At 39.6% G+C, this 27,563-nt stretch overlaps 1 protein-coding gene across 4 annotated transcripts in view; it reads left to right on the top strand.

Annotated features, from left to right (window-relative positions):
- The window catches only part of atp11c (ATPase phospholipid transporting 11C (ATP11C blood group)), a 68,985-nt gene that overhangs the window by 11,788 nt on the left and 29,634 nt on the right, over positions 1–27,563 (top strand). For all 4 annotated transcript variants that reach the window (XM_039664702.2, XM_039664700.2, XM_039664699.2 and 1 more), the window contains exons 2-3: positions 21,366–21,485; positions 23,001–23,090. In XM_039664702.2, the coding sequence (XP_039520636.2) occupies positions 21,366–21,485; positions 23,001–23,090 (210 nt within the window). The remainder of the gene's footprint in view (positions 1–21,365; positions 21,486–23,000; positions 23,091–27,563) is intronic.

The following is a 27,563-nucleotide window of genomic DNA, read 5'->3' as shown; positions in this document are numbered from 1 at the left end:
AAGGCCATTCCAGAGTTTTGGAGCTAAATGCGAGAACGCCCTCCCTCCTTTACTGGACTTCGATATCCTAGGAATGACCAGAAGCCTTGAATTTAGTGATCTTAAGGAACGCGGTGGATTGTAGGGCGAAAGAAGGTCCGTTAAGTACATAGGTGCTAAACCATTTAGGGCTTTATAGGTCAGTAGCAGTACTTTGTAGTTGATGCGGAACTTAATAGGTAACCAGTGTAGAGATGATAAAATCGGTGTTATATGATCATATTTTCTTGACCTAGTAAGAACTCTAGCAGCTGCATTTTGTACTAACTGTAGCTTGTTTATTGAGGATGCAGGACAACCAGCTAATAAAGCATTACAGTAATCTAGTCTCGAGGTCATGAATGCGTGAACTAATTTTTCTGCATCAGAAATAGATAGCATGTTACGTAGCTTAGCAATGTTTCTAAGGTGGAAAAAGGCTGTGCTAAAGGATTTTAGCACAAAAGGATTTGTGCTAGAGAAGTGACCATGTACCTTCACCAACTCAGAAAGCCTGTAGTATTGTACATGCCAAAGACCTGGCTGGCTCCTGTTCTTCTGAAGCCACCCACCTGACCATCACAAACAGCACCTTATCATCACTGTCCACGTGTTGCAGGGAGGGGTAGTTAAACTGATGATATCCATGTTGATGGTGTGATGGGCTTTTTGGGGTAAGTGGCAGAGGTTGAGGGGCCCACATTGGCCTGCCTGGACCAGTGATTTATTGGCCTTGTTTCATCCGGAGAGCCACATATTGATTAGAGTCTTGCTCCGTTTTGCTGCCATTTGTCTTGTCCCTCCCGAACTGGCTGGCAGACAGAAATGCTTATGCTGACTACTACTTCTTTCCCTCTCCCTCTCTCTCTCTCTCTCTTTCTCTCTCACTCACACCCCATAATGAAAACGCAGCCAGCCGCACAAGGCTGAACTGCACATCCCATCAGAGTCAGGATGGGTAAGAGAAAACGGTGCAGAAAGCAGACAAGGCAATGCAAGTGCATGTGCAGATCTACCTGTTGTATCCCTCCGTTACCTTCATTTTATAATAGACAGGCTTTCAGAGAGTGTTTGAGATCAAGCAGCATCCGGATCTAGCTCTAAAAGCAAGGCTGAATTCTCAGTTTGTCATTTTAAATAATTTACGTGCTTCGTTTTTAAAATTCTCCTCACAGCGTTCCTCCCTTTCCAGATGTATATCGTCACCAGACTTGTGGACTTGAAATGCATTCCTGTCATGATATATTTATAAGCCTCATCCTGAGATTCCCTGTGTTGTCCCCTAGCTACCAGCAATACCACAAGAGCTCTCAAGCCATAGTGTGAGGAGAATGATGAAAAAAGGGAAACAGAAAATGTGAGTTAGTGTTTCTTGGTACTTCTGCTTCTACAGGCAAAAAAGAGACACTTTCCACTTACAGCAGCAAAAGCAAAAGGACCCATTACCCGACTCTGACGCACACCCGCGCACACAGAGTTCTTGGTTAAATAGCTGGATGCAATGAGAACCGGATGAGCCCACACTGGAGCTTTCCCATCAGTCCGCTGCAGGGTGAGAAATGAATCTTTACTCAGCTCACCGGTGCCTGCGAGCAGAGCCGTGGCCCTACAGCTCAAACCACTTGCCGCCTCAACAACCTTGATGCTCCGTAGCGCACATTAGTTTCCTTTAGCTGTTTCACGTTTCTGACAGAGCTATTTTTTCTCAGTCCCTTCAAACACAATTTGCTGTAATTAATTGAATGGCACTTACAGTCTATGATGCTCAATGTATAGTAAAAGATAATGGCATCAGATCCACAAGAGCTGAGATGCAGATTTTTTTTGCATGTCAGCATTTAGATGCAAATATCCGATGTTGAACGGTAGCTAGAACGACTCCCTCTTTTCCATCACTCCTTCCTCTGTCCCACCCCCTCTTTTTTTCTCTCTCTCTCTGGGATGAAAGCCACATTGCAGTCAAACTGATTGGTTTATCCAAAGACGCACCGTGCAAAGATGCAGACATGATGGTACCTAAATTAACACCATGGTGCTAATGTTCCACCAACATTTCTTATATCTCTTGCACTATAGACTTTAAAGTAGCCTAGTCATTTTGAAGTGCATTTAGATATATAATTTTCTTTTAGATGTAGGAATACAACATGTTATCTTTCTTAAGACACTTTCTTGCAAGCATTCTAGACTTATTTTTTTCCCCAAACAGTGATAATTCTTTTTTTTTTGTTTTGTTTGTTTGGTCAATTAACTTGAGTTATTGAAATGAATGTTAACACACACACACACATATTATTTTTAACTAATGTGTGTAATTTAATTTTTTTAAAGTCATTTATTTTTTTTATGTGTGTCTTAGGGTGTTTAGGCACATGTAAGTTCAAGTTAACCTGTGAATTTGCCTCATTTGTCTGTTTAAAGGGTTAGTTCACCCAAAAATAAAAATTATGTCATTAATGACTTACCCCAACAATGACTTATTGTTCCAAGCCTAAGACCACCGTTCAACGTCGGAACACAGTTTAAGATATTTTAGATTTAGTCTGAGAGCTTTCTGTCCCTCCATTGAAAATGTATGTACGGTTATACTGTCCTTGTCCAGAAAGGAAAAGACATCATGACATCAGTTCATGTGACCTCAGTGGGTTAAGTTAGAATTTTTTGAATCATCGAAAATACATTTTGATCCAGAAATAACAAAAACTACGACTTTATTCAGCATTGTATTGTCTTCCAGTTCTGTTGGTAATCCGCGTTCATCAGCGTCACGGCATGAGTGTGAGTCATTAATGACATAATTTTAATTTGTGGGTGAACTAACCCTTTAATGTCATATATTCAAATGTGTTTGAGTTAAATAAGCTACCAAAGCAGTTCAGCTTATTTGTGTTTAGCACTTTTTACTTTTTATTGTACATACTACAATATTTTTTTAATCAATTATTTGTACTTTTTTGCCATTATTGCATGTTTTTTTTCTCATCATATTTTCATCAATATTATTGTCCTAAAAAAAGGAATTTGATAAATTCTGTTGTTAATTTATCTTCATTATTGGTTACAAAATCAGAAATCTTTGTCAAGAAATACTTGTTTATTGTTTCCAAATGCCAAGCATCCATGGTTGATCTTGCAGATCAAGTGCAGCAACATTTTGTACATGTCCTCCTTAAAGACATGACACCACATCACAGCTCCTTTAACTTTCAGAACGATGATTTTCAGAGGGAAATAGTGTAGAACAGGACTTTTGATGGAATCAGTATGGATATGCTGATACATGTATGGAATAATGCATGCTGTCTGGGTTTATTTTGTGTTAATGATTGGCTGACTGTACATTTTTACTGCTTATGACTACAAAAATAGCTTAAATGGACCTGCATGAGATTGTTTTGAGTTCAAATTAATTTCTTACGTGAGCATGAAACTAGCACAGCTATTCAGCAAATCATTTGAGACAATGGATTGAAGCAGTCAATCATTATACAGAAATATTTGTTTGTAATATGACAGGTCTTACCAAGTATATTCAAATATTCGACAGAAAAGAATAGAAATAAATAACTTTTTTTTCCCCACGTGTGGGACCTGATGAATTAAGAAAGAAATAATAGTCACAGAGTTTGCTTTTGTGTTGTCTTGGTGTGACATGATGTCTGTAAGCATGATTATTGTTCAAAAACAAGTTCCCAGACTCACTGACAGAAAGCTGTCATCACATGTCACATTCTCTTTGTGCAGATAAAAGCACACTGGCTTCCTGTTGTTTTCTCTCCTTCATCCTTTCCCTAAACTTTCGCCTCTCTCACATCCCTCTGTAATCTCACATGTCTCTGCAGACTCCGTCTGAGAACTGGGCTTGAGCCAAGCAAGCAAGACCAGTTGCATTTGCAGTTCAGAGCAAGAACAGGCTTGTCTTCAGCAAGGTTTTGGGAACACATCTTGATATGATTTCAGTTGGAAAAGTGAAAGGGGAAAAAAAGGTCTCAAACAAAAAATCAATCAGCATTGACATCACAAAGCCATCAGTGAAAGCTTATCTCACACATCATTTGAGCTTGCAACACCCAAAATTCACAGATGCATTTTAGTTGCTTCCTTTTTTCTGCTTCTGTCCTTTTCGTCTCTCTCTCAGTGAGGCTGTGTTAATATAGGCCAGGCCATGGTACAGAGTGTCTACTGCCGCACCGCTGCTCAGACTTCTCTCACTACCAGTCTTCACTTCACCGTGTCGTGGTGGTGCTATTAATATCCTCCTGGTGCCACCCTGTATTCTGCATGTGATGGAGAATAAAAGACTTAGGAGTCAATACCACAAAGCATTGTGGGATCTGCTATACTCCATGATCTCTATTATCGGTATAATATATGATTAATGAAGGTGGTTAAGCCTTTTATTCAGGTTTATTATCAGGTAATATACAGAAGCAGCAGCTAAAGTCCTAATGTAGTTGATGATGTTGATATTTTCTGTATTTCATTTTTCTCCCCATGAAAGTTCAATCTATATCCGATCTAAGTGATGTTCCGTGCCAGACAAATTGATAATTAAATTTAGCGGTGTAAATGTAGTCTTGATGTCGAAATAATCTAGGTTTTGTTTCGATTTGAGGGAATCTCTGCAGTTCTTGCGTAACTATGTCAAAACTGTGGCCATATAGCTTGATTTATTTGTCTTTAAGCTTGTTGAATGTTTTGCTGCCCCACAATTGTAACGCACAGAGCTGGCACAGGGAGTGCTGCCCACAACATTCATAACATTTCGAGACACAGGGATTATAATTGGACAGGTTTCTATACACTTTTTGATATGTTTACTTTTTTTCTGTGTCAAAAATCGTAAGTATGAGACTTTCTTATTGTACAAACTCGGCTGTCAATATTTTAAACTTCTCAGTTTGATAATTGTTTTATATAATATTTACTGTAATTTAAATTTTAATGTCATTTTTTTAAATAAAATCCATAAAATGATAAATGTAAATGTTTAGCAGAATTTTTTTGTTAAACTGCTTTGAAATAATCTGTTATGAAGAGTGTTACACATTTGAAATTGGAATTGTGGACCAGGTATTGATGCTTATGACTGATTTTGTTGAGTTTAGGAGTTGACTAACTCAGATGTGCCTGCTGAGAGCTGATTTGGTCTCTAAAAACATGCCCTTTTGCTCAACTTCGCATCAGGTTATATCTGAGTGCAGTGAGGGTGTTGTATGGTTTAATACAGCCTTTATAAAGACCCTTACACTACTTCAAGCTATTTTAAGCACTCAGTCCTTTTCTTTTTCTCCCATCAGTGCTCTTAGTTAGGTCCCTTTTCAGTGTAGCAACAACCTGGTTCTTCGGGCAACCAGTGTCTCTGTCAATGTTTTGCCGCTCAGACGAAGCGTCCTTGCATATTCGAGTATGTAAATTAATATGCAAAGTCAGTAGTAGACCATTTGTTTTGCCATTTGTTTGTGGTTGTGGGCCGGTCACATGCAGCGTCTCATTTGCGCCGGGCCACGAGATCTCCTCTGACATCCACTTTCAGGAGTATTTAGAAGCTCATTGTTCACTCAGTCATTCACACTCGACTTGAGGCTGTTCGTCTGTTCTCAGTCTGTCACTGTCACTTTGATGCCCTGTCTTCTTGCCCTATTTTCTTACTATAAATTGCCTGCTACTCTGAATGTCAGAGGTGCAATATCACTGTGGATATAAACCACTTTATTTGTCACCGTTTCAGTCTGCTTGTCTCGTGTTGTTGTGTGGGAATCTAGTTCATATAGGTTTCCGGAAGGGTGTATTGATGGATGATCAAGGGCTGTGTCTTTCTACATTGCTGCTGTGTCCATTTGAAATGCAAAGCATGCATTCACTCAAGAATAAGAATGAGGAAGTGCATTGTATGGAAATACCCTGTTCGGTGAGCCAAATTCTTGTCATGTCACCATCAGTAGGACACAAATTTAAACCTCTTTTTTTTATTATTGTTTACACTGCTTACAAAAAGTGTTCACAAGCCCTCCAGGGCCTTCTGACGAGAGGCCTCCACAGAGGGATGTTGGTGTTTTGATGCATTTGACTTCACACCAAAAAGTGCAGCGTTTAGCCAAAAAGCTCAATTGTGGTCTCATCAGACCATAGATACTTGCTCTAGCTGGTTTCAGATGTCCCACGTGCCTTCTAGGACATTGTAGGGGAGATGTCAAAAGACATGTCACTGGTGGAGTGTCCGCACAGCAGTTTTCTCTCCATTCTGAAACTTCTCTTCTCTTTTCAAGGACGGCCTGCTTTCGGTAGATTTACAGCTGTGCTGTACTCCTTTCCATTACTTAATTATTAATTTAACTCAGAGGGTGTCCAAACTGCGGCACACCGCCTGTTCCGATGTGGCCTGGAGGATGTTTTAAAAATAGAACAGAATTTGGCCCATTATTGTGAAATTATATGAAATTCTGAACACATGGGCTTATCTGTCTCATACAGCCAAATCACAACTCTTTCCTCCACGATTACTTTCTTTACGCAGACGTGCCTCCACTGGTTGCTTTCTGAGCCCACACCATGTTTCTTTTCTGAAATAAAAACACACGAGAATGTGTATTATTAAAAGCACTATAGAAATTTCCTTTTAGAGTGTTATAAAATTGAACTTGGAAATGTGAACCTGTTATAGACCATTGTGACTTATTTTGTTGGTTTTAGACAAACCTGGGTTTGATTGACGTCAGATTTCGGTTTGTTTGCATGATGTACTCTTGTTGATGTGATTTCTGAACAGTTCTTGTGAATGTGAACTCTGATATGGTTTGCTGCTGATATGAAGGCAGTCATACTAAATCATGGAAGAGAACCGCTATTGATGACAAATGTGTTTGGTAAAACTGTGTAAAACTCACTTTCCTGACAAGCGTAACGGGAACACTGCAAGCAGAGAGAATGTATATCTCATTTCTGCTCGCCTTCAGCAGAAATGGACTCCTGTGGTCTATAGAACATTTGGAGTACATTTGTGGCAGATAGATGCAAGTACCATTATGTGCTGATGCTTGGAAAACAAAACTAAAGGTTTAAAATCCAAAATATAAAAGTGAGGTGGGCAACACTATGCATTTTGCCGCCTTCTCCTGCATTGTCGTTTCCAAGCAACAGGGGTAAACGGCTGTTGCTTCGATGATGTAAACGGACCTCAGTTCGGACCCAGATAATATGATATGAACACAATCCATCATGAGTAGGAGAGGGGGAGCAATAGCTGGGTTTCAGTCACGTGATTATGATGACATGCGGAATTCAGATGGAGGGCAGGGAGTGAAGAGCACAATGGACGAGATGGAGGAAAGTCCGTATTGTACTGCTTTACATGCTATTACAAGAGAAAGATATAAACAAAAAATCAAACATAGGTTGGACGTGATCCTTGCGTTATGAAGAGGAGCGATTTTTCAACTGAATTGAAATATTTTCCTGCCATCGAGGCTGTAGATATCAGCAACTACCTCGTCTTACAGACATACCTTGACTTTACAAAGTTCGGAAACGTTACACGTTACAAACAGTCACTTTAGTTCTATTAACTCACCTTTGACGAAGTGATCACTAACGTTACACACACGAGCATTATCCCATTCGGCTCCTCCTCACTGCAGACATAGGTTAGCAAGCTGTTTTTCCAGAGTTTTTCAATCAATTTCTTGCATTTTCCCCCTTATGAACAACAACTTTTGGTACACGATAAAAACTCCTTGTGGTTTTATCGATTCAAGGAACCATTAATGACTCAAAACACAGGCATTTTGAGTTTGTTATAGTGCTTTCTAAATACAGCAAATCAGTTCCTGCCCTCAATTTATATTTCACGCCATGGCAATGCAGTGGCGTGACGTCATATGAAAACAAGCTATTGAAGTGTTGTTCGGACCAGCGGCCAATCGAACCAAATGTAAAAAGTACCTTGTACTACTGTTCAAATGTTTGTGTTCAGTAAGAATTTAGAATATTTTTGAAAAAAAGTCTTGCTCTTAGAAGAAAAGGTTCTATATTGAACCTTAAAAGGTTCTATTAGCGCTACGTATTTGGAACCCCTAAAAGGTTCTAAAGGGTTCATCTGGGTTCTATATAAAACCCTAGGGTTCCATACTTGGCCAATAGAACCTTTTGGCAAAAAATATAATGGTTCTATATAGAACCATTTTGGAGTTCCATATATGAAGCGGGGGATGGAACCATTTCTTCTAGAGTGTGCATTTGTTCAATCAGAAATGCAGTAAACTGAGTAATGGATGGTTGCTTACTGACCCCAAGTCTAGTAGAGCCCACCTCCTTACTCCTTCAGTGTAAATATGTGGATTTTTTTTCATTATTCGCTAGGAAAAAAATCAATCATAAATCCATCACTTGGAAAAGTAAATGAACAGTCACACAATTTGAGGTATCATTTATGTCTGTAATACTTGCTGGAGTTTAATACTTAGAAGTTCAAATCCCTATATTAGCAGTTGTTATTTAGCAAGCACTGCTAATTATAAATGTAATATGTCTTCCTATCCAACACGGAGAGAAATAGATATGATTTACTGCAATCAATTGTTAATTCAGCTGTTGCATGCACAGCAGTGTGGTGGATAGGTCACACTATCACTTTTCATCTTTCAATCCACTCTTCGTTTACTGCTGAGAAACACAACGCGAGGTGCAACAGCATAGCTAGTTCAGGTAGTGTATTTATAAGTGATATATCATAGACCATTTCCCATTCCATTGCTCAACAGCGATGCAATCAATCGTTTGCTGAGAGAGTTACTCAATCACAAGCTGACTCTGTGCTTTTCAGTAACTTTAAAACATTTCATCAGAATATTCATTACAGTTCCAGGTGCCTGGGCGGCAAGAGCAGCTCAGCTTGGCAATTTTGTCAGGAAGCCTCATTTATTTTACCTGAAAATAAAATATGAAGCCTTAAAAGCAAAAATAGGCATGGGAATCATTAGCCATGACTGTGCAATCTGTTGTTTGTCCATTTATCAATGGTACTGTAGCTTTTTAAAAAAACAAGCACAGGATGTTCTGGTAATATATTGTGACAGCGGTTAAGTGTGGGCATATCAGACAAATCTTTCAACGCGTTCTCTTGCGTTAAGCTATTTCATGTAAGTTAGCTGTAAAATGTTAAGAATTGTTTACTTTTAACACTTTTTTGTTGTTTTGTAACCTGAATGGTCTTGCCTCCTTTAATTAAAAGGGTTCATCCAAAAATGAAATTTGTGTCGTTATCTATTTACCCTTATGTCTATATTTAACATATATATATTTATTGTAGGGCTGTCACTTTTTATTCAATATTCGAATATGCATTCAAACATGACGTGAAATATCTGTATTCAAACGATAAATAAACTATCCGATTTTTAAATTTCCATGTTTAGCACATTTTTTACAGTCTATGATTAGACCGTTTGTTTTATATTTTATTGTTTGCCATCTTATCCAGGAGCGGGCGCTCTAAAAGGGGTTGCGTAGAAATCCATTGCTCGTAGAAATTTGAATATATTCGAATACATTGCTTGATATTTGATAACCGTTCGAATAGGATTTTTCTCAAAAGTGACAGCCCTAATTTATTGTATTTTTTTTTTCTTTCTGTTGAACACACTCAATTATTTTTTTGAAAGAATCTTTTGGTTGATGTTTTAAGAGTACCCAGTCCTATTCCTGGAGATCTTCTTCCTGTGGATTTCACCTGCAAACCTGATCAAACACGCATATCTATAATAATCATCAAGTGTTCCTGAAGATCTTAAAGGGGCCCTATAATGTTTTTTCAACTTTAGTTTGTGGTGTAATGTTGCTGTTTGAGCATAAAAAAAATCTGCAAAGGTTACAAAGCTCAAAGTTTGATCGAAAGGGAGATTTTATTTAACTGAATCACCTTTTCAAGAACTACAGCGACCGGCTCATTTGGACTACAACGTGATTTTTCCAGATCTTATGAAGTCACAATAGTATTCATTTAAATAATCCCATTAGAGAAGACCGAGTTGTTGCCATGTCAAAGAGACACAATTTCTAAAACTCATTTGTTTGACCTTCCTAAGGCTGACGAACTTAGTTGTTGACTTATGTTTAACACTGCGTTTCTGAACATTTTAACCCAACATTTATCGGTGCGCTGCAAATTTTATTCTTTTTTTTTTTTTTTTTTTTTTTTTGTCGAACTACACTAAGGTGGAGTAGGTATTTGCCCACACACATGGCACACTTCTTTCTTCTGATTTGAGTGGCGGTCTTAAACACGTGGTGAGCTGTCTGCATCTGAGTAAGTGGTCTGCAGCTGTAACGCTGGCACAGACTGAATGCTGTTTTATGTTTCCATTGATGTCACAGCACTCTCAACTTCTGTGCTTGTGTGTTTATTTGAAACCGTGTAAACATGATGTCTTTAAAGTCTAATTTGATATAGTAATGATACGGTTTACTCAATTCCCTAAAGTCGTGTTTATTCAATGGCAGCTGTGTTGGGTCTCAATTGAGCAAACAGTGTTTGTAATATTGATCATTCATTCCTTTAGACAGTAGGGGAGAGTGGGGTAAACTGTGCCACGTTTCATTGATTTGACCTCTAGTCAAGGAGAAAAGAGTGCCTCAGATTCTTTAATGATTTTTTTTTTTTGTGAACAAGACCAATGTAATAGTATTTCCTGTATTTGTATGCAAAGCTCATTGTTAGTTGAGCCACTGGCACACTGGCACACTTTACCCCACAGCTCAGCTACCATTTTGTAAATAAATGTTTAATTTTTCAAAATTAATATTTACATTTGCTTGTTTGTATGTGTATTATGTGTGTGTAGGAGAATGTTTTTATGTATTTTGTGTGGCATACTTATTTTAGTTTTGTCAACCCATATATTGTTCATTTTATTTTTATTTAACATTTTAAAATAGTTTTCTCATAAAAATGTTTTTCATTTTTCTAATGTTCCTCTCACAATCATAGACAGCTGAATATGATAGACCTTAATAAATTGTTGTGACAAAAATTGTGTACATTTATGCTGGATTAAAGTGACAACTATTTGGTTGCTCATGTAACCTCAGTTGCCTGAGTTAGGGAACGAAGCATTTCGTAGCTATACGCAGCGGGAAAACTCCCTTTTCTCTGTTTACTGAAACCTATATGTAAAACGCATTTGCATTAAAACAAGCATTAAACACATTAAAACAAGCGCCTGGCTTGCTCATAGGCTGTGCTGCAGCAACTGCACATCCAATGAGTCATTACACGTCAAGGGGCGTAGCCTCACCCTATATTAGTCCCTTTATTCGCCATTATAGCAGGTTTATACTAGCCAGTTAGTACAGTGCTGCTGGCTACGCAATACTTCATTCCCTAACTCAGGGAACTGAGGTTACATGAGTAACCAAATAGTTCCCTTTCAAATGGTCATTTCATATTGCTTAGCTGTGGGAACGCAATGGAAAACCCCGCACTGAGTAACTGGTTGCCACTGTAGCTCAGGACCCCTGAGCATACAGAACAAGGTGTAATCTTAACATGTATACATTACCTCAGACTGGGGTCTGAGGTACCCACTGAGGTGTAAGCCATCGCGATAGTATCCACTATCCATTTTGACGGTCTTTGCTTAGTAACTGAATCCCCTTTGGATCGACCACCAAAGCAGACAAAAAGCTGTTTTGATAGTCTTAATGACGCAGAACGCTCCAGATAAATTCTCAGTGCCTTAACAGGCTGAGAAGATTAACTTCCCCATCCTCGTAGAAGGTGGAAGAGCCAATAATGTCACCACCTGTGGTCTGAACGGTGTTGAGAGCACTTTGGGCACATACCCATGCCTGGGCTTGAAGATGACCTTAGAGTTATCCTGTCTGAGTTATCCAGTCTGGATTTCCAGAGAGGAGCCACCAGAAGGATTGGGCACTCGCTCTCTCTGACCAGTTTAATTAATTTCTGGAATCATCGAGACTGGGGGGGCATACATGGGACGGTTGGGCTAGACGTGGGCCAACTTCGAGAAGAACATATTGCAGTGGGTGTTGTTTTTTGGGTTTTGACAAATTCTATCGCACCTTTTGCTTATATATTCTGGACTTCGGTGCAAAGCACGTGACCCACGTCGCTTCTCACCGAGGTCTTGATAACTGCCTGAAACTTTGGGGTTCTGCGAGCGAATTGTAGTGACTAGCCTCGCCTTTATAGTGTTTATGACCCAAATGGCAGGATGGCTTGCCAGGCTAGAACCTGTGGGGTTAGGGACTGCCACACTGATTGGGACGGGCAGCCTAACAGGGGGGGATCTGATACCCTTATAATGTGATTTGTGCATAAATTGAGTGTTTGACTGACTGTACAGGCATTTGTGTGTGGGGGAGTCAGTGTTACAACAGGGGAGGGGCTGCTTTTTTTGGATCATACTCTTTTTGTGCTTAATTTGGTTCGCCGTGAAAACAGTGTTTGTTAGTAAAGACGCGCTCACTGTTGCGAGCCTGTTTACAATAATAAAATCCCCAGTTGCCTGAACGGAGCGGGGAGCTGTGGGAAGTCTTTGTCTGGCATGGGCCGTCTAATACAGGGGGACCTAATACCCTTACATAAGAATAACATATGTTTAATAACCTTACCCTGATCTCCTTCGAACAGGACTGGACAACTGATTGAGTAGAAGAGAGTGCGTTCACCACAGACAAACACAGAATATTAAAATAGAAAGGATATAGCGTCGCCGCCGAAAACAGCTGAGAAGGCGTAGTCCGCTAAGGTTATGCTCGCTCAGGCTGAAGGGCTTGTTCAAACGGCGAAGGCTTAAGCCTTGTTCACACCACATGATTTTAAAATGTCGGGCTGAACTGTGCGGTTCACACTACGTGACTTGCTCTCTGTGAAATCGGGAGTGTTCAAGTTGTTGAGCTGTTCACACCACACGACACGTGCCAACGTGATTGATCCGCAACCGGAGGTAACGCACTAGTTGACAACAACTCTGTCACCCAACGATTCTATCTTGTCTACAAACCACGTTTTGTCACGAAAAATCATGCGATAAAACAAACTGAAAATGACGCGAAACAGCACGCGTGCCAATACCCAGTGAAAAATACTAACCTCAACCTTGCTCTGATTGGCTGTAGCTCATGACATCACTGAGATTGAGTTGTGCGATGTTTCTGGGCTCGGCGACGTGTTTGCGAGCGTCTATGATGTGTTGTTGGCTCTTTCATACTACCAGATTGGCGAGCGTTCATCGCCTGCTAATCCCCGCGATTTGCACGCGATAACACCCTCACCTGTCGTCGAGCTCAACAATTTGCAAATTGGGCCTAAATCGGGCTTAAAATCCTGTAGTGTGAACTTGGCTTTAGTAAACCAGTCAGAGACATGCAGTTGTCGCTGAAGGAGTAAAATCTGCTATAATGGCGAATTCGGGGACTAATATTGGCTCAGGCCACGTCCCTTGACGTAGAATGAACTCATTGGTTGCATGTCAGAGGCGCCCGCACCATTGGATGTGCAGTTGCTGCAGCACAGCCTATGAGCGAGCCAGATGCTCAATGGCCTAGCTGTGCAGCTGCAAATGCGTTTTACATGCGTATAGGTTTCACTAAATAGAGAAAAGGGAGTTTTCCCACTGCGTATAGCTACCTAATACGAAGTGACCGTTCAAAAGGAACACGACTTACCCACTGACACATTTTACCCCACTCTCTCTTATAGGCTAATGTCTTCTTGGAAGCAAGAGTTTACTAAAGTGGTGCACTCAAACTATGCATTTTCTTTTTTTTTTTTTTCTCAGTATTTGTAGTGGCTCTTTGAGGTCCGTCCAAGGTCACACTTCACTTCCATAATTTCTCACTTTTCTTTCTTACATTAGTGCCTCCATTGTTTGGCCTTGAGTTAGCGGTTGTGAAAAGAGTATCACCAGCGTGTAGCATTTCAAAAATGAAACGGGGTCTATATTCTGACCCTCATTATGTTTAACACTGAACTCCCTTCAAAATCAATGCCAGTTCAATGGCAGTCGTCTTATCTCTCCTGTCCCCTGTTTTATTCCTCCTTACACTGTCTTTCTTTGTGCATCGTTCTGTTTCTTTTAGTCTGTGATTTTTATTCTCTTAAGTATCTAAATGTCTGTTTTGTCAATGTTTCAGAATGATGTAGCTGTAGCTTTCTGTCTGTTGTTGCGTAACTAAGATTTATTCTGAGGCCTGTCAGTGTTTGCTTAGCGGGTAACCTTGAGATAGCTCTGTAACGATGGTCTTGTGGTTAATGACTCCCAATGAAAGAGACGAGAGAAGATGAGCAAGATTAGTTTAAAACACAGGTTCGCTGACCTGCACTCTTAACCACACACATAAATCGATCACTGTCAGAACTGAACTTTTACACCCCCCCCCCCCCCTCTGTACTCAGTTTCCTGAAAAAGTAGTTATTTATTCAGTGTTTCATAGTGTTCTGATAGATTTGAGAGAAAATTGTTGTTGGTTTCACAAGAACTAGTGTGGGAATAATTAACCAATGCCAAATTTACACTGTGAGGACTGTTTAAAGCGTAAACGGTGCACACTTATGTAAAACAAGAGCTTAATTGTAACATAAACAACTTAACGTTAGCTCTTCTGAAAACGGTTCAGTCAGATGCTAACGGACTTTATCGAAGACACAAAACCATTTCTATAAAGTAAATATTCAACAGAAGTGTATCTATTACACGTAAGACATATATCAGGAAGGTTTGTATGTATTATTTGTGTGATTTTGGTAACTAAACTTACCTGAAAGCAGAGAAAACAACAGTGAGAGACGCTAGTTTGCTGTTTGTCAGTTAGATGAGGTTTCGTCGTTTCCATGGTTTCCATCTGCTCGCGCGCGCTCCTGTCTTTGAATCAGATTTGAATGCGACTCGCGCACGTACGCCCATTGAAACAATAGAACACGTCAAAAGGCACGCAGCATTTAAATAAACATCTAGAATTATAACATTTAACAATTTAAAATATCATTAATTTTATATAATGAATTTAAAACTCATTGTGTAGTTCTATGACCCATTCAGTTGACAATTATGCTTTTTAATACCATTTTGCTTTTACTTTTATTGTAAAGCAATTTCAAGACATCTGTATTATATAAAGGCCTACATGTAATATAAAGAGCAACGTGTAATATAAATATGTAACATAAAGTGTGGAATGAAACTGCACAGGCCCGTAATTTCATTACCATCTTTAATTTATATAAAGAGTGCTTTCTTATTCTCTTATATATATATATATATATATATATATATATATATATATATATATATATATATATATATATATATATTTATTAGTGCTTTCTTATTCTCTTAATATATATATAAATCTAAATGTGGGCTACCTAAACTAAACCCGCATGGGCCCAAAGGTGCAAAACCTGCTCATGGGCCCGAATGGGATGGCCCACAGTGGGCCATCATGGGCTTAATGTGGGCAGCCCGCTAGTGTGGGCTGCTCACTGATAGCCCGCAGTGAGCCCAAAGCTGTGGGCCTCGCCTGGGCAACCCGCACTGGGCCTGTTTAGGTTTGGCGTGGGCTGGCCCTAGCCCACTGTGCCCACAAAAAGCCAACGTCGGCCCCGCAGGGGCATGTTTGCAGGGAAGCGTGGCATAAATGCTTTTACACAGCAATTGTAGTAGTAGTAACTTTTATACTAGGGGCTAAGGTGGGTCAGAGCAGGCATAATTTCCTTTGACTTTTTTGCAGCATTACGTCTTTACACAGAATTTTGAGCAGGCACAGAGCAGCCTTAAATTATCTGTGTAAAGATGCTTTATCATATTCACTTTATCTTATTCTCATACCATATGGGCTGGTACAGTGCTACACCATGAATTTTTTAAAAGTTATTGTCATTATTTCCGGAGAAACACATCTCCTTTTGAGTGCAATTGAGGCTCATTATAGAATTGAATAGAAGTGCAGATTCATTATGTCAGCGTTTGTCAATGTTTGGTTGGTTTTCATGATATTAAAGTTTCTTTCATTGTATGTTATGAGAGAGTCATGTTAAATATAACAACAACAAAAAAACTGACAACAACATTATATGTTGTCTTTACAATAGGCCAGTTTAGTATGACTTTTTTGTGAATCGATTCCTTCAAAGGTTTAATAATCTGTCTCTAACTCAAGTTATGAGGTTCTCATGTTTTTATGTAAACTGAAGCTTGTGAGTGGGGTGGTTTTTCAAATAATGAATATTTAGAAAATAGAAGTGCAGATTTGTGTCAGCGTTTGTTGCATTTGCTTGGATATAGGCAATTTAATGTACAATGTATATTATAATGTGTCTTCCCAATAGCATGACCAGTGTAGTCTGATTCTTTTTGTGTTTTAGTTGAATAAATGTATGAATCTGTCTCAAACTTATAAGTTATCCATTGTTCTGCAATATGAATATCATGAGACTCATCAAAAGCGAGGCTTGGAGTTTGTTTTTGTTTTTTTGTTTTTTGTGGAAAAAAATGAATCAACTTTAAACCAATCAGTATCTGAACCAGATTTTATACTTTCTAGTAAATGGAGGCTTTGTGATCATGGACTTTTTCCTCTTTCAAAGTCCCCTGTCTCAATCCTTACACATGCTTTTTTTTTCAGCCTTTGTCTGGCCATGTTTTTTATGACGCTATTTCCCTGAAATAGCTTCTTTTTGTGCCATTACCATCAGCAAAATTCCTTCAGGTACTAAACAACACAGACAGCATGAAAATAATCATCATCAATAGAGTCATTCAAGGTGGATTCCCTCCCAAAGGCCCCTTTCCCCTCTTCCTAACCATTTGCCAGACTGTGGCTGATGTATAACTAATGAAATGAGGAGACCGTATCTGAGCAAGCATCTAACCTAAAGTGCCTCAGTGAATCATTCACTTTTACGTAGCATTTTGACCTTTCTGTGAAACGCTGAAACGCCAGCCCTCACACACAAGCATCGTCACAGCTCTGATAACCTTATAATTCTATTTAGATGTTACACAGGTCCGTGTGCTTTCTTTCCCGAGGCCTTGGGCTGTGTTCCTTTACACCGGGTGGCATTTGGAGGTGGATTCAATCCCCTGAGTTTTGGAACCTGTGCCATTTCCTCTCTGCTCACACCTGCCCCTCCCCTCTCCGTTTAGACCAGCCTGCTTCATCCGGGACCGGTAACACACCGCATGCCACGCTGATGTGTGAAGAGCCATCACGCTTCACAAATACTTGCGTAATCCCAGGCTCTTCCTGCCTGGAGAGCCAGAATACACACATTGCGCCGCCACGAACGTTTTCATAAGACGAATCGAGGGCAGATCCAGTGGGAGACGAGAAGATGATGCAGATGAAAGGAGGAGAAACAGTCGTCGACTGTTTTAAATAGCTGTCTCCTCTGACTCAAAGCACGGATGTGCATGAGATGACATGCTGAAGATTTGCATCTAGTTTGCAGTAGATACGCACAAGCCCCTTGTTCCTCGAGGCCCTGAGTGAGGGAAGGGAGTTATCGCTTACCACTGACGCATACTGATGCGCTGTGTTTGAGTTCTCAGGTGATGAATACACTGATGTGAGCGATTCAGGCAGATATGCTAGAGCACAGGATCAGTGTGTTATCTGATACATGCCGTTAAGTCCTGTCGCCGAGTTGCTGAACATGTCAGGACAGGTTGTGACAGAACTTAGCCTGTGGCCTGATGCCGACCATCCCTCTACCTGAGGGGGCAGAGATGTGGGACAGATGACCCGACCACAACGATGTAGGGGAACTCTACACACACACACACACACACACATTCTTAGCCTGTGGCTCGCATTAAACCCTCTCATTCTCCCTCTCAATGCGTTCTGAATTATTCACACCAACAGTTATAGTGCCGCTGCTGCTTGCACTGTCCCGGGGAACACTGGGAGGGAGGGTGAGAAAGAGTGGGCGGTGGGTGTGGTTGAAGTGTGATGCTGAAAGCCTGCTGAGATGTGATGACCATGTGTGTTATCTTCATCAAAACCCTCAGAGACAGATATAGCAGTGCTGGGGTGTGACTAACTAAATGTAGATTTTTAAAAAGCAACTGTCCTATCTTTTATGTTTAGCACTGGAAAGTCCAGATTCATTCTTGTCAGTTGTTTTGTCCTGAACTGTTCTTTCTCTCATGTGTTGCACTGGAAACTCCTGATTCATTCTAGTAAATTATTTGGCATGAAACAGTTTTCTCTCTCATTTGTTGCATTGCAAAGTCTAGATTTATTCCAGTGAATCGTTTTGTCCTAAAGTGTTCTGATGTATAGCACTTGTTTGTGAATCATTTTGTCATCTATAGATTCATTGCAGTTAATTGAGTTCTAAATGGTCTTCTCTTTCCATGTTGCTTTGGAAAGTCCATTTCAAGTGAATCTGTTTTTTTTCGAACACAAATGAAATCTGTGAATCTATACGAAACCAGTTTTCCACTCAGTTATATAAAGTAGGGCATATTCTAATTTTATAGCTGCATCTTAATTGAATGATGTCAAATGTGTTTTCAACCTTATTGAGTTTTTTTGTTCATTTAAAAAACATCATTGTTTCTAGCCCCTAAATAACATCAGCGGGTAGGTTTTATATTTAAAAAAGATATTCCCATTTAAGTACCTTAAATGCAGTTAGCTACTTTTTTCTGTAGCTTAGCAGTGTAGAGTTTCCTGGCTGTCCGTCACTGTGTGTGCTTTGTGCCAATGTGTCCTCCGGCAATCCAATGCTTACACCGCTCTGAGTCAACTTGTTGCCCTTTTCATGCTGCAAGAATATCCCGGGTCACGAACCTGACCACAGAGGAAACACAGACCTGTCTCAGTGTTTCCTAGGGACATTTTCAGTGGGTGGGCTCAAACCTCTGCCACACACAACATAACTGGTCCTAAGTACATACTAAACAAAACGTGCTATATATTGTTTAACACATTTTGATGTTTAGTATGATAGTTTATTTAAAAATAGTGGGATATTACATAAAACAATAAATATGTATCTTTAACCTTGTTCTCACACAAACAGACATGCTGTCTGTATATTATCATTATATTATTTTGCGGTACCCACTCTTTTTGTCTTATGTTCAGCTCGGACTTCAAACTCACAACTCGGATAAAAAAAATAAAAATTATTTTGCTGTGATGCAGTAGATTCAGCATCTTTGAATTGTCTCTGCTGAATAGCAGTGCAGGAAAAAGGAAAAACTGTCCTGTTCATTAAAGGGAAAGTTCACTTTGAAATACATGTTTGGTATGTTTTATCTTACCTCAAGGGCATCTAAGATGTTTCTGAAGTAGTTTCAATTTTTATATATTTTTTATTTTTTTAACGCGTTTCCTGTTTGACATTGGTCAGAATTTTGCCATTGCTTTCAGCTAATGTCTCTGTGTCAGACTTGTCACTTTTAACCCTCTACGGCCTGCCATAGAACAAGTGACTGTTCGCAAAAGCCACGCCCCCTAGTTATTGTTATTATGCCCATCAAACATGAGCAGCGCGACAGATTGCCATGATGGGTAAAAGAGGGAACACCCATGCATGTCAGTGACCTTTTTTGGAGCAATACCTCAGCGATATCCTCCAGATCAAGGCAAAATGGGTTACAGTATGCAGTGAAGGAATATATTCAAAATATAAAAATACGTAATGAAGGAGACACGAATACTATCGAGGCTCAAGCGAAATCTGAGAAACCCCATGACCGGTACCTCAAATGCAACCAGCACAGCCTTTAAGAAGATTTTATTAGCTGGTTCTGTGGCTAATTGTTTGGAGTTAGAAATATGTGACTTGCGCTGCATATTTAGTAATTTTACCTCAGATACAGGATTATACATTCGCTTTAACAAGCAGTTGTTCATTACCACGGCAGCCGCTGAATGCGATTGTCGTGTTTAAAAAGTAATTATACATAAGAGACGGGAAGATGCAGATAACCATACATTATTAAAGGTTATTTCTATTCGTTACGATATTGATACATGAACTGATGTTGGCAAGTAAGCTTCATGCTTTCCCGGTTGCGAACGTGCTAAACTACGGATGCTGCACTGCTGGTTGACTGCTGCTCATTTCCCCCCAAAATATCATGTTAACATGATTGTCAACCCTCTAGAAAACGTAATTCCTTTGTGGATCCACTTGATCTACTTTCTCCATGTTTCTGTGACTAATCTCGCCATGTTTTTACCACCAATTAACCATGTTTGACACATTTAACTGGGAGTTTGGGCTGTCCACACTGATTTATCCATTGTAGGCACCACTCACGTTGTGTTTTCGGCTTTGGAAACGGAAAGAACACAACTCCTCCAGACAATCGCATGGGATACCTAGCGTCCAATTTACAAACGCCATGGGCGCACCGCTTCACCATCTTGCTTTGAGTCAATGTTTGACGGACCTGCTCACAATCATGTGTGATTGTACAATGGCGTTTTGGGAGAGGGGCCGGTGAATGGTCGTGAAAGCTCAATGGGCTATATGAACGCATAAATTCCGCATTTGACGCAAGGATGCTCGTCATTTCCGGTTGTGGAGATTAAAGCGGAGGAAAACCGAGGAAAACGGGATTATGGCAGAGTCTTCAAAATTTACTGTCCTCCCGTCTTTGAAATGAAACGTACATGTAATTTTATTTGTAGTTATGTTTATTTAATATAATTTTAAAAAGAAGCATAAACACAACGAGGGGTGTCTGTTTTATCTGTTTTTGTGACCAATGTTTCTTTAGTATAACCATCGACTATAAAATTCACTATAAATTCTCGGTATTGCATTGGACTCTACGATCGGCGGAAGTTATCGAGCATCCTTACACCTTCACCGGAGCATAGAGCCCATTCCGCCAGAGTACATCTTAGTATTTTTACATGCTGTGCTGCAGTTTTGAGCGTTTTCATATGGCAGCAAATGGGAGACAAATGTTGCAGCTTGTGACGTCACAACATGCGACAAACCCCTGGGGTCATAGTGCGCAGAATGTTTTATGACCCATCAAAAGATGTAACTCAAATGCAAATCTATAGAACTTGTGCAAAGACGTGCAATGCGTATTACTGTTTTTGTTGGAAACGCATATTATGCAATTTGTACAGACTCATTAGAGGGTTAAAACAACACAACAGGAGTATGTAGGAGGCTTGATCTGAACTTGTAACGTGTCTGGTTTTGTAGGCACAAAGAATTATCGAGCTAGCCATTTGGTTTCAGTTTCTATCGGCTTTTAAACAGAGCGCAAATGCTCTGTTAGTCTTAAAGGGTTAACTTTCATGTAAATGACCTCTCTCTCTTTCTTTTTCCCCATGTGTCTCTGTAGTGTGGAGGAGATGAGAAGCGAGTGGACAGCAGGACAATCTATGTAGGACATCGGCCATGTCTGGACACAGAGGCCTTCATCCCCTCCAAATTCTGTGACAATAGGATTGTGTCCTCCAAGGTAACTTCTGGTATTTGTTATATCACACCTTGTCACGAATATGAAAGCATGAGCTGGGCTGTACTTAAGCTCGCCGCAGTGTAATCAGATTTTACAGGATAACAGCATTAGGGGTTTTGTTCCCTACAAGAGCCTGTTTGTAATTTTTTTTTTCCTAGCCCGTAATTAGCAAGTGTTGTTTAATGCCATGGCAACTGCAGCACAGCGTTAACACATAAGAGATGTGTGGTAACAGCAGCATGTTGAGAGTATGGCTGAAGCGTGATTCTCTCAAGGCCTGGTGTTCAGCCACCTGTTCCTCCAGGTGTGAAGAGACTGTTGGAACCCCCTACTGCGCCCGGGATCAGACTACATTCTTTTCATTTTCTCTTTTTCCCTCTCTATTCGTTCATTATACGCTATTCACAAACTGCTGTAAATCTTACCATCCCCTTGCACCCAATGAAACACCCTAATTTGCCTGTCAGAGCGGTGCTTGAGATCCGGCTGATAAATACATAGTTGCAATTAAAGTTCAAGTGTTGAGGGTGGTTGACTCTGCTGCCCCCCTTAATCTTGTGGGACTTCCTGAATCTCCTCGTTCAGTCGATAGATGAGGAGTGTTTTAAGATACGAAAGGAAGAAACGAGGGAGTAAGAAGTAATAGATTTATCAGACCTGTGGCCGTGTTGTGGTGTACGGTGATCAATTTTTCTCTGGCATGAGACTCTAAACACACTTTAATTACCTGCACTGCAATGTTTACACTTCTCTATGCATCTGCTTTGCATCTTCCCACTCTAAATCCCTTGGATCCAATTTTTCCTTTAAAAGATGTCCAGACCTGCCACATCTTCTTGAGTTCACCTCAGAATAACATCTGCTCTGTTATAAATGAGGATGTATTCCCTTTTATCTTATTGCAGGTGCCTCAATCTGCCCTTCCTCACTTTCCTCACTCTTGGCGATCCATTATTTAGCAGTCATGGCTATATTAGATGGAAATAGCTATCCACATTCCAGTTATTTTTCTGTCTCGCTTTCTCTGTCTCCCCTTCAACATTATCCAGCCAGTATTTGCATTTATGAGTTGTATTGCTGAGGAATTGGCTTTTTGGGTAGTTGAAATTCAAGCAAATGTATTCCATGTTTTACTCTAAAACATTGTCTTTGAAATATAACGGTTCACAAAAACAAAATATAAAACACTTTCTTTTATATGCTTGTATTAGCTTCGACCTTAAATTTTGTGTTGAATATTAATAAACTAGTGCACTTCTGCTGTTGTGTCTATTTCTAAAAAGAGAAGTGGAGAAATTGCTTTATTTTTATTGCACTATATTTAAAGTCTTCTGAAGCCAAACAATAGCTTTGTGTGAGGATGATTAAATGATTAAATGTTCAGTTTTCATTTTTGAGGAAAATAACCCTTTAATTTTTTTTTTGAACTTTAAATGATTATAGTTATTGATTGACAGCTTGTTGGTTTTTAATTTGTTAAATTTTAACTTTGTTTTATTTTTCTCACTTCCTCAGTACACCGTTTGGAACTTCCTGCCAAAGAACCTATTCGAGCAGTTTAGAAGAATTGCTAATTTTTACTTCCTCATCATATTCTTGGTGCAGGTAAGTGATCGCATTTGATCAGTCATAAGCATTTGCCATCCCTAGAGAAACATACTGTGTGTGTGTGTGTGTGAGAGAGAGAGGATACGAGTGTGTTTGTGTGACTCATAGCCTGGCTGCTTCTGCTCCATGCTGATCTGATGTCACTGGACCTTTGATAATGGCAGAGAGAGACAGAGACGGGGAAGCCTCTGCTCCGCTCCATAAATGCACATGAAGATGACCTTAGTTAAACTAGAGAGTAGAACAGTATAAACAGCTGATGCCATTTAAGTGTGTGTATTTAAAGGGTAATGGTGGATTGATGAAGAGCATATGGTCTTGTTGCTGTCAGTTGCATGAGGAGTGAGAAATACACTCGATTTGACATCTGATTTGGCAGCTGATTTTGTGTGTGTGAGATGTATGTGGTAATGAATGTATACAAAACCTGTGAATGATGCGTTGTCAAGGATTGTATGGAGGTATGTTGGCAAAAAAGACTTTAATATTACATTTTAAATGGTGAAATATTATCACAATTTAAAATAACTGTTTTCTATTTGAATATCTTTTAAGATATCATTTACTTAGATTTTTTTTTTCAGTGTCACATTATCCTTCAAAAATCATTTTAATATGGGATTTTTTTTTTTTTGCTCAAGAAATATGTATTATCAATATTGAAACAGTTCTCAAGCTTAATATTTTTGTGGAAACTGTAACTTTTTTTTTAGGATTCTTTGATGAATAGAAAGTTTAAAAGAACAGCATTTATTTGAAATATAAACTTAACATTAAAATAGTTCTTTACTCAGGGTTTCTGCAGGTTTCACAGTCAAATTTAAGACCTTTTTAAGACTATTATGGATAACTTTTAAGACCTATAATCACGCCATTAAAAAAATGTACAAAGGAAACGCAGAGTCTCAAAATTACTTGCAAAGTAATTTAATTTATTCAAACTGAACATTCATCGAAAATCGAACGGACCCGAGATTTTGGAAATTAGTTCTGTTTCTGTTTTAATAAAATCCCCTATTCCAAAGCGTGTAATGTAGGCTGTTTTATCTTTCCTGCACCTGAAGGATTTTGATGTCAGAGTGCGAAAACATCGTTTGAAACAATGTACGACTGGTGTCTTGTCACCATGTGGAGAACCCAGAGCACTTTTAGTGTTAGCTCTGATCCAAAAGCAACACGGAGGTTGATTGCGGGAGTTGTGGAGCTATTTGAGCAAGTTGGGTCTCGCCTAGGCAGTGTAGAAGTAACGTTTAGTGCGGGAACCGGCAGATACTTGCAAGAACTGGCTCATGCTGTTGTTTGCTGAAGACCCTTCACAGCAGTTAGAGGTTTATCACTTTTTGCATGTGACTCCAGCGCCCGTACACCCAACGTTCCCAATTTAATAGCTTTCTTGCATAAGCAGTAGGCTTTAAATACGTTGTTTGCAACTGGCTTTAACCAAGAACGAAATTCAGATTTTTCATGTCAAGTATCGCTACACTTACACTTCCCCATAGCTGAATAAAATCTATTTTATGTCTGCCTGGTATCTGAGACGCGCGCTAATAACACAAAACCTCAAAGCTGATTGGCTGTCGCATGTTGGTCTATTTTGTAGTCGTAATACAGTGAATAATATTTGAAGTAGCGAAATAAGGAACTACAACCACGGAATAAAAAAAAAAAACATTCCAAACCCCCTGTTACTGTTACTTTTGATCAATTTAATGCACCCTTTCTGAACAAGTGTTATTCATTTTTAGCCATACTGAGCCCAAATGTTTGAAAGAATACTACACGCAACTATGTTACCCGAGTTAAACTGAATGTGATTAGATAGGACTATGCATTGCAAAATGGAAAAGGACTTTGACCATTATAGTCTTTTTCACGAATGTATTAAGCTTATAGGCTAAGCCAATTATTCTGACGAATCAAAATTAGTCGTATTAATTAGCAGTTCTTTGAAAATATATGTAAAATCCTCTGACAGATCAGTTGAAAGCATCAAATTCATATATCAAAATTCATATACATTAAAAACGTTTTGATCCAGGATTCTTTATCACATGAATTAAACGTTTTAGATCATCAGATTATGCTGTAATGTGACGACATGGTTTATAAAAGTTGCATTCTTCTTACTAAAAGATAGACTAACTAAACAAGGGAGTTTCAGACAGTCTATAATAAATGTGCATGCCTCAGTATGCCTTATGTACGTCCATGTTGTGATGTGATCATCATGATCTGAGTGCGTGTGTGAACGAGATCCCCAGGAGTTTGCTTGGTTCTGGCATGCCTCTACTAATCCTGCTTTTCTCTTGAGGGGCTCCTTATTCTCTTCGACTAGCTCTCCCCATGCAGCCCACTATTATAACAGCACGAGGGAGACACACACGCGCCTGTCGCACAAGACCTGCTCTTAAATCACCAGCCTCCAAATAGAGCCGCTCTATTCTCCTGAGGCCCATTGCAAACGCACCATTGCAATCTCACCGTTTTAATGCTCATTTCTATCTCCCCATCCTTCCATGTCTCTTCATCCTGCCATTTTCCGTACCACACCCCCTCTCTTTTCCTCATTTCTTTGTTCCCCCCCCCCCTCTCTCTCTCTCTCCCTGTCCTGTACGCCTCTGCAGCACAGCACTGCTTACGTCAGCAGCTAGGAAGCCCTCTGTAGTTCTTTTGAGCCACAAATAGACACTGACTGATAAAAAAGCACCAGTATGCTAAAAATAGCACTGCGTGCCTTCGCCGGGGTCCTGATGGGAAAAGAGAGATGGGAGAAGAGGAGAACAGAAGGAGGGGAGGAGTCGAGGGGGATCTGTCTTTCACACGCACATTTTGACACATATTCTGCTGGAATATTCTGAATACCTGTGTGTGTGTGTCTGTCTGTGTGTGCGTGTTTGTGTTTGCGTGTGTGAATGCAGATGAGGGATTTGCGCTAACAAGCAGTCAGTGTTCAGCAGAGTGGAAGTGTGTATGACCGTAAAGAGGAAATTAGCACATAATCTTGAGTAAACGACGTTAGAAAGAGAGAGAGAGAGAGAGAGATGTTTTTTGTGCTTATACTGTTTCTTAGAGCAGATCGATGTGAGAGAAGTACAGCCCTTACAGTATGATTCACCAATTGTTTATGTAACTATTCTGGGTTAATCCACTAAATTTCAAAATTTTGTTATTAAAAAAGTTATTAATTCTTATATTTAAAAGCATATGCAGGGGAAAATAGGATGCAGATGATTGCCATGCCAGGCTGGAATGCTTCAAAAATGGAACAGGGGCACATCTGCAGTGACATCTATACCATAAAACTCTGATTTTGCTTCTTTGTATCAGATTATACATTAGATGTAAAGTGGCAAGCAGATACGATATCAAAACCTTTTACCGTACGAGAGTAAACTAAAATGTCCTCAAAGCAACGTTGACTTTTATATTATTATTAAATAATACCCTCATTGAATTTTATTATTTGCACGTAGCATGTTTTCCCATACTCTCTGAGACCAGAACAGGCCAGCAGAACATATCTGTTACCCACCCATTGGGAAACATTGGTTTACACCTGTTCAAACACACACAGGTGGTCGATACATTTTACAGCCAAAGACAAAACGCCTGAATAAATGTTATTTTACACCATCTTAAATAAGGCCAACGACCAAGATTATAAATTCCATGAACTTCATATTTTTGGGGAATTCTTATGCACAGACTCAGAAAACAAGTCCCACACTAATTTACTATTGCAGAGTTTAATGTTGCTCTGATGCCGAATTAGCCTAGAAATCTAGACGCACCCTAGCGGCAGAAAAAATGATTTTGCAGTCAGTGTGGTCTACAGTAGCAACTCTCCTTTGGCTTGCGAGTTGGAAAAACCAAACTCTGGTCAGGCCAATCACATCGTGTATAGAGTTGGTGGGCGGGCTTAACATAATGACAGCAGAGTTGTGACGGTTCCACGTGATTTCCCTGCTACTTGAAAACAAACAAGATGCTGCTGGCGAATAGCGGTCTTTCGAATCGGCTTTGGACGCGACTTTGGATGACTTGGAGTTAGGGGAACGTCACTTAAGTCGTTCATAAAAAAGGAAGATGTGTTCAGAGTTTTGACGACCGGATACGGCGAAATTTAATATGTCAACTAGCTCCGCTGGAGGATAAACACTTTTTTTGCAGTCTATGGAAAACGCTGTTGAAAGACAACTGTTTATCCCGCCCCTCGGATTTAGGCATGCCAATTGTGAGTTCCCAGACCTAAAATCTTAATGTAGGTCTGGATTGCCAGGCTAATGCAGAATTTCAATTGACATAGAATTATGTTTTTTTTGACTGATAAGAGTCGACATGTTTTAGTACAGGTTTTATGCAAACTTGTAAAACATGCTGTTGTTAAAAATTAAGATGCCTCAAGAATCATTTAGTGAAATCAAATAGTGCAGCGCTTGTCAGCTTTTGGAAATATAGGCCCCACGTATT

This window comes from Pimephales promelas, chromosome 9 (assembly GCF_988280905.1).
Source record: "Pimephales promelas chromosome 9, fPimPro1.hap1.1, whole genome shotgun sequence".
NCBI classification, from domain to species: domain Eukaryota; kingdom Metazoa; phylum Chordata; class Actinopteri; order Cypriniformes; family Leuciscidae; genus Pimephales; species Pimephales promelas.
Note: the sequence above shows the minus strand (reverse complement) of the source record. Positions and strands in the feature narration are given on the sequence as shown.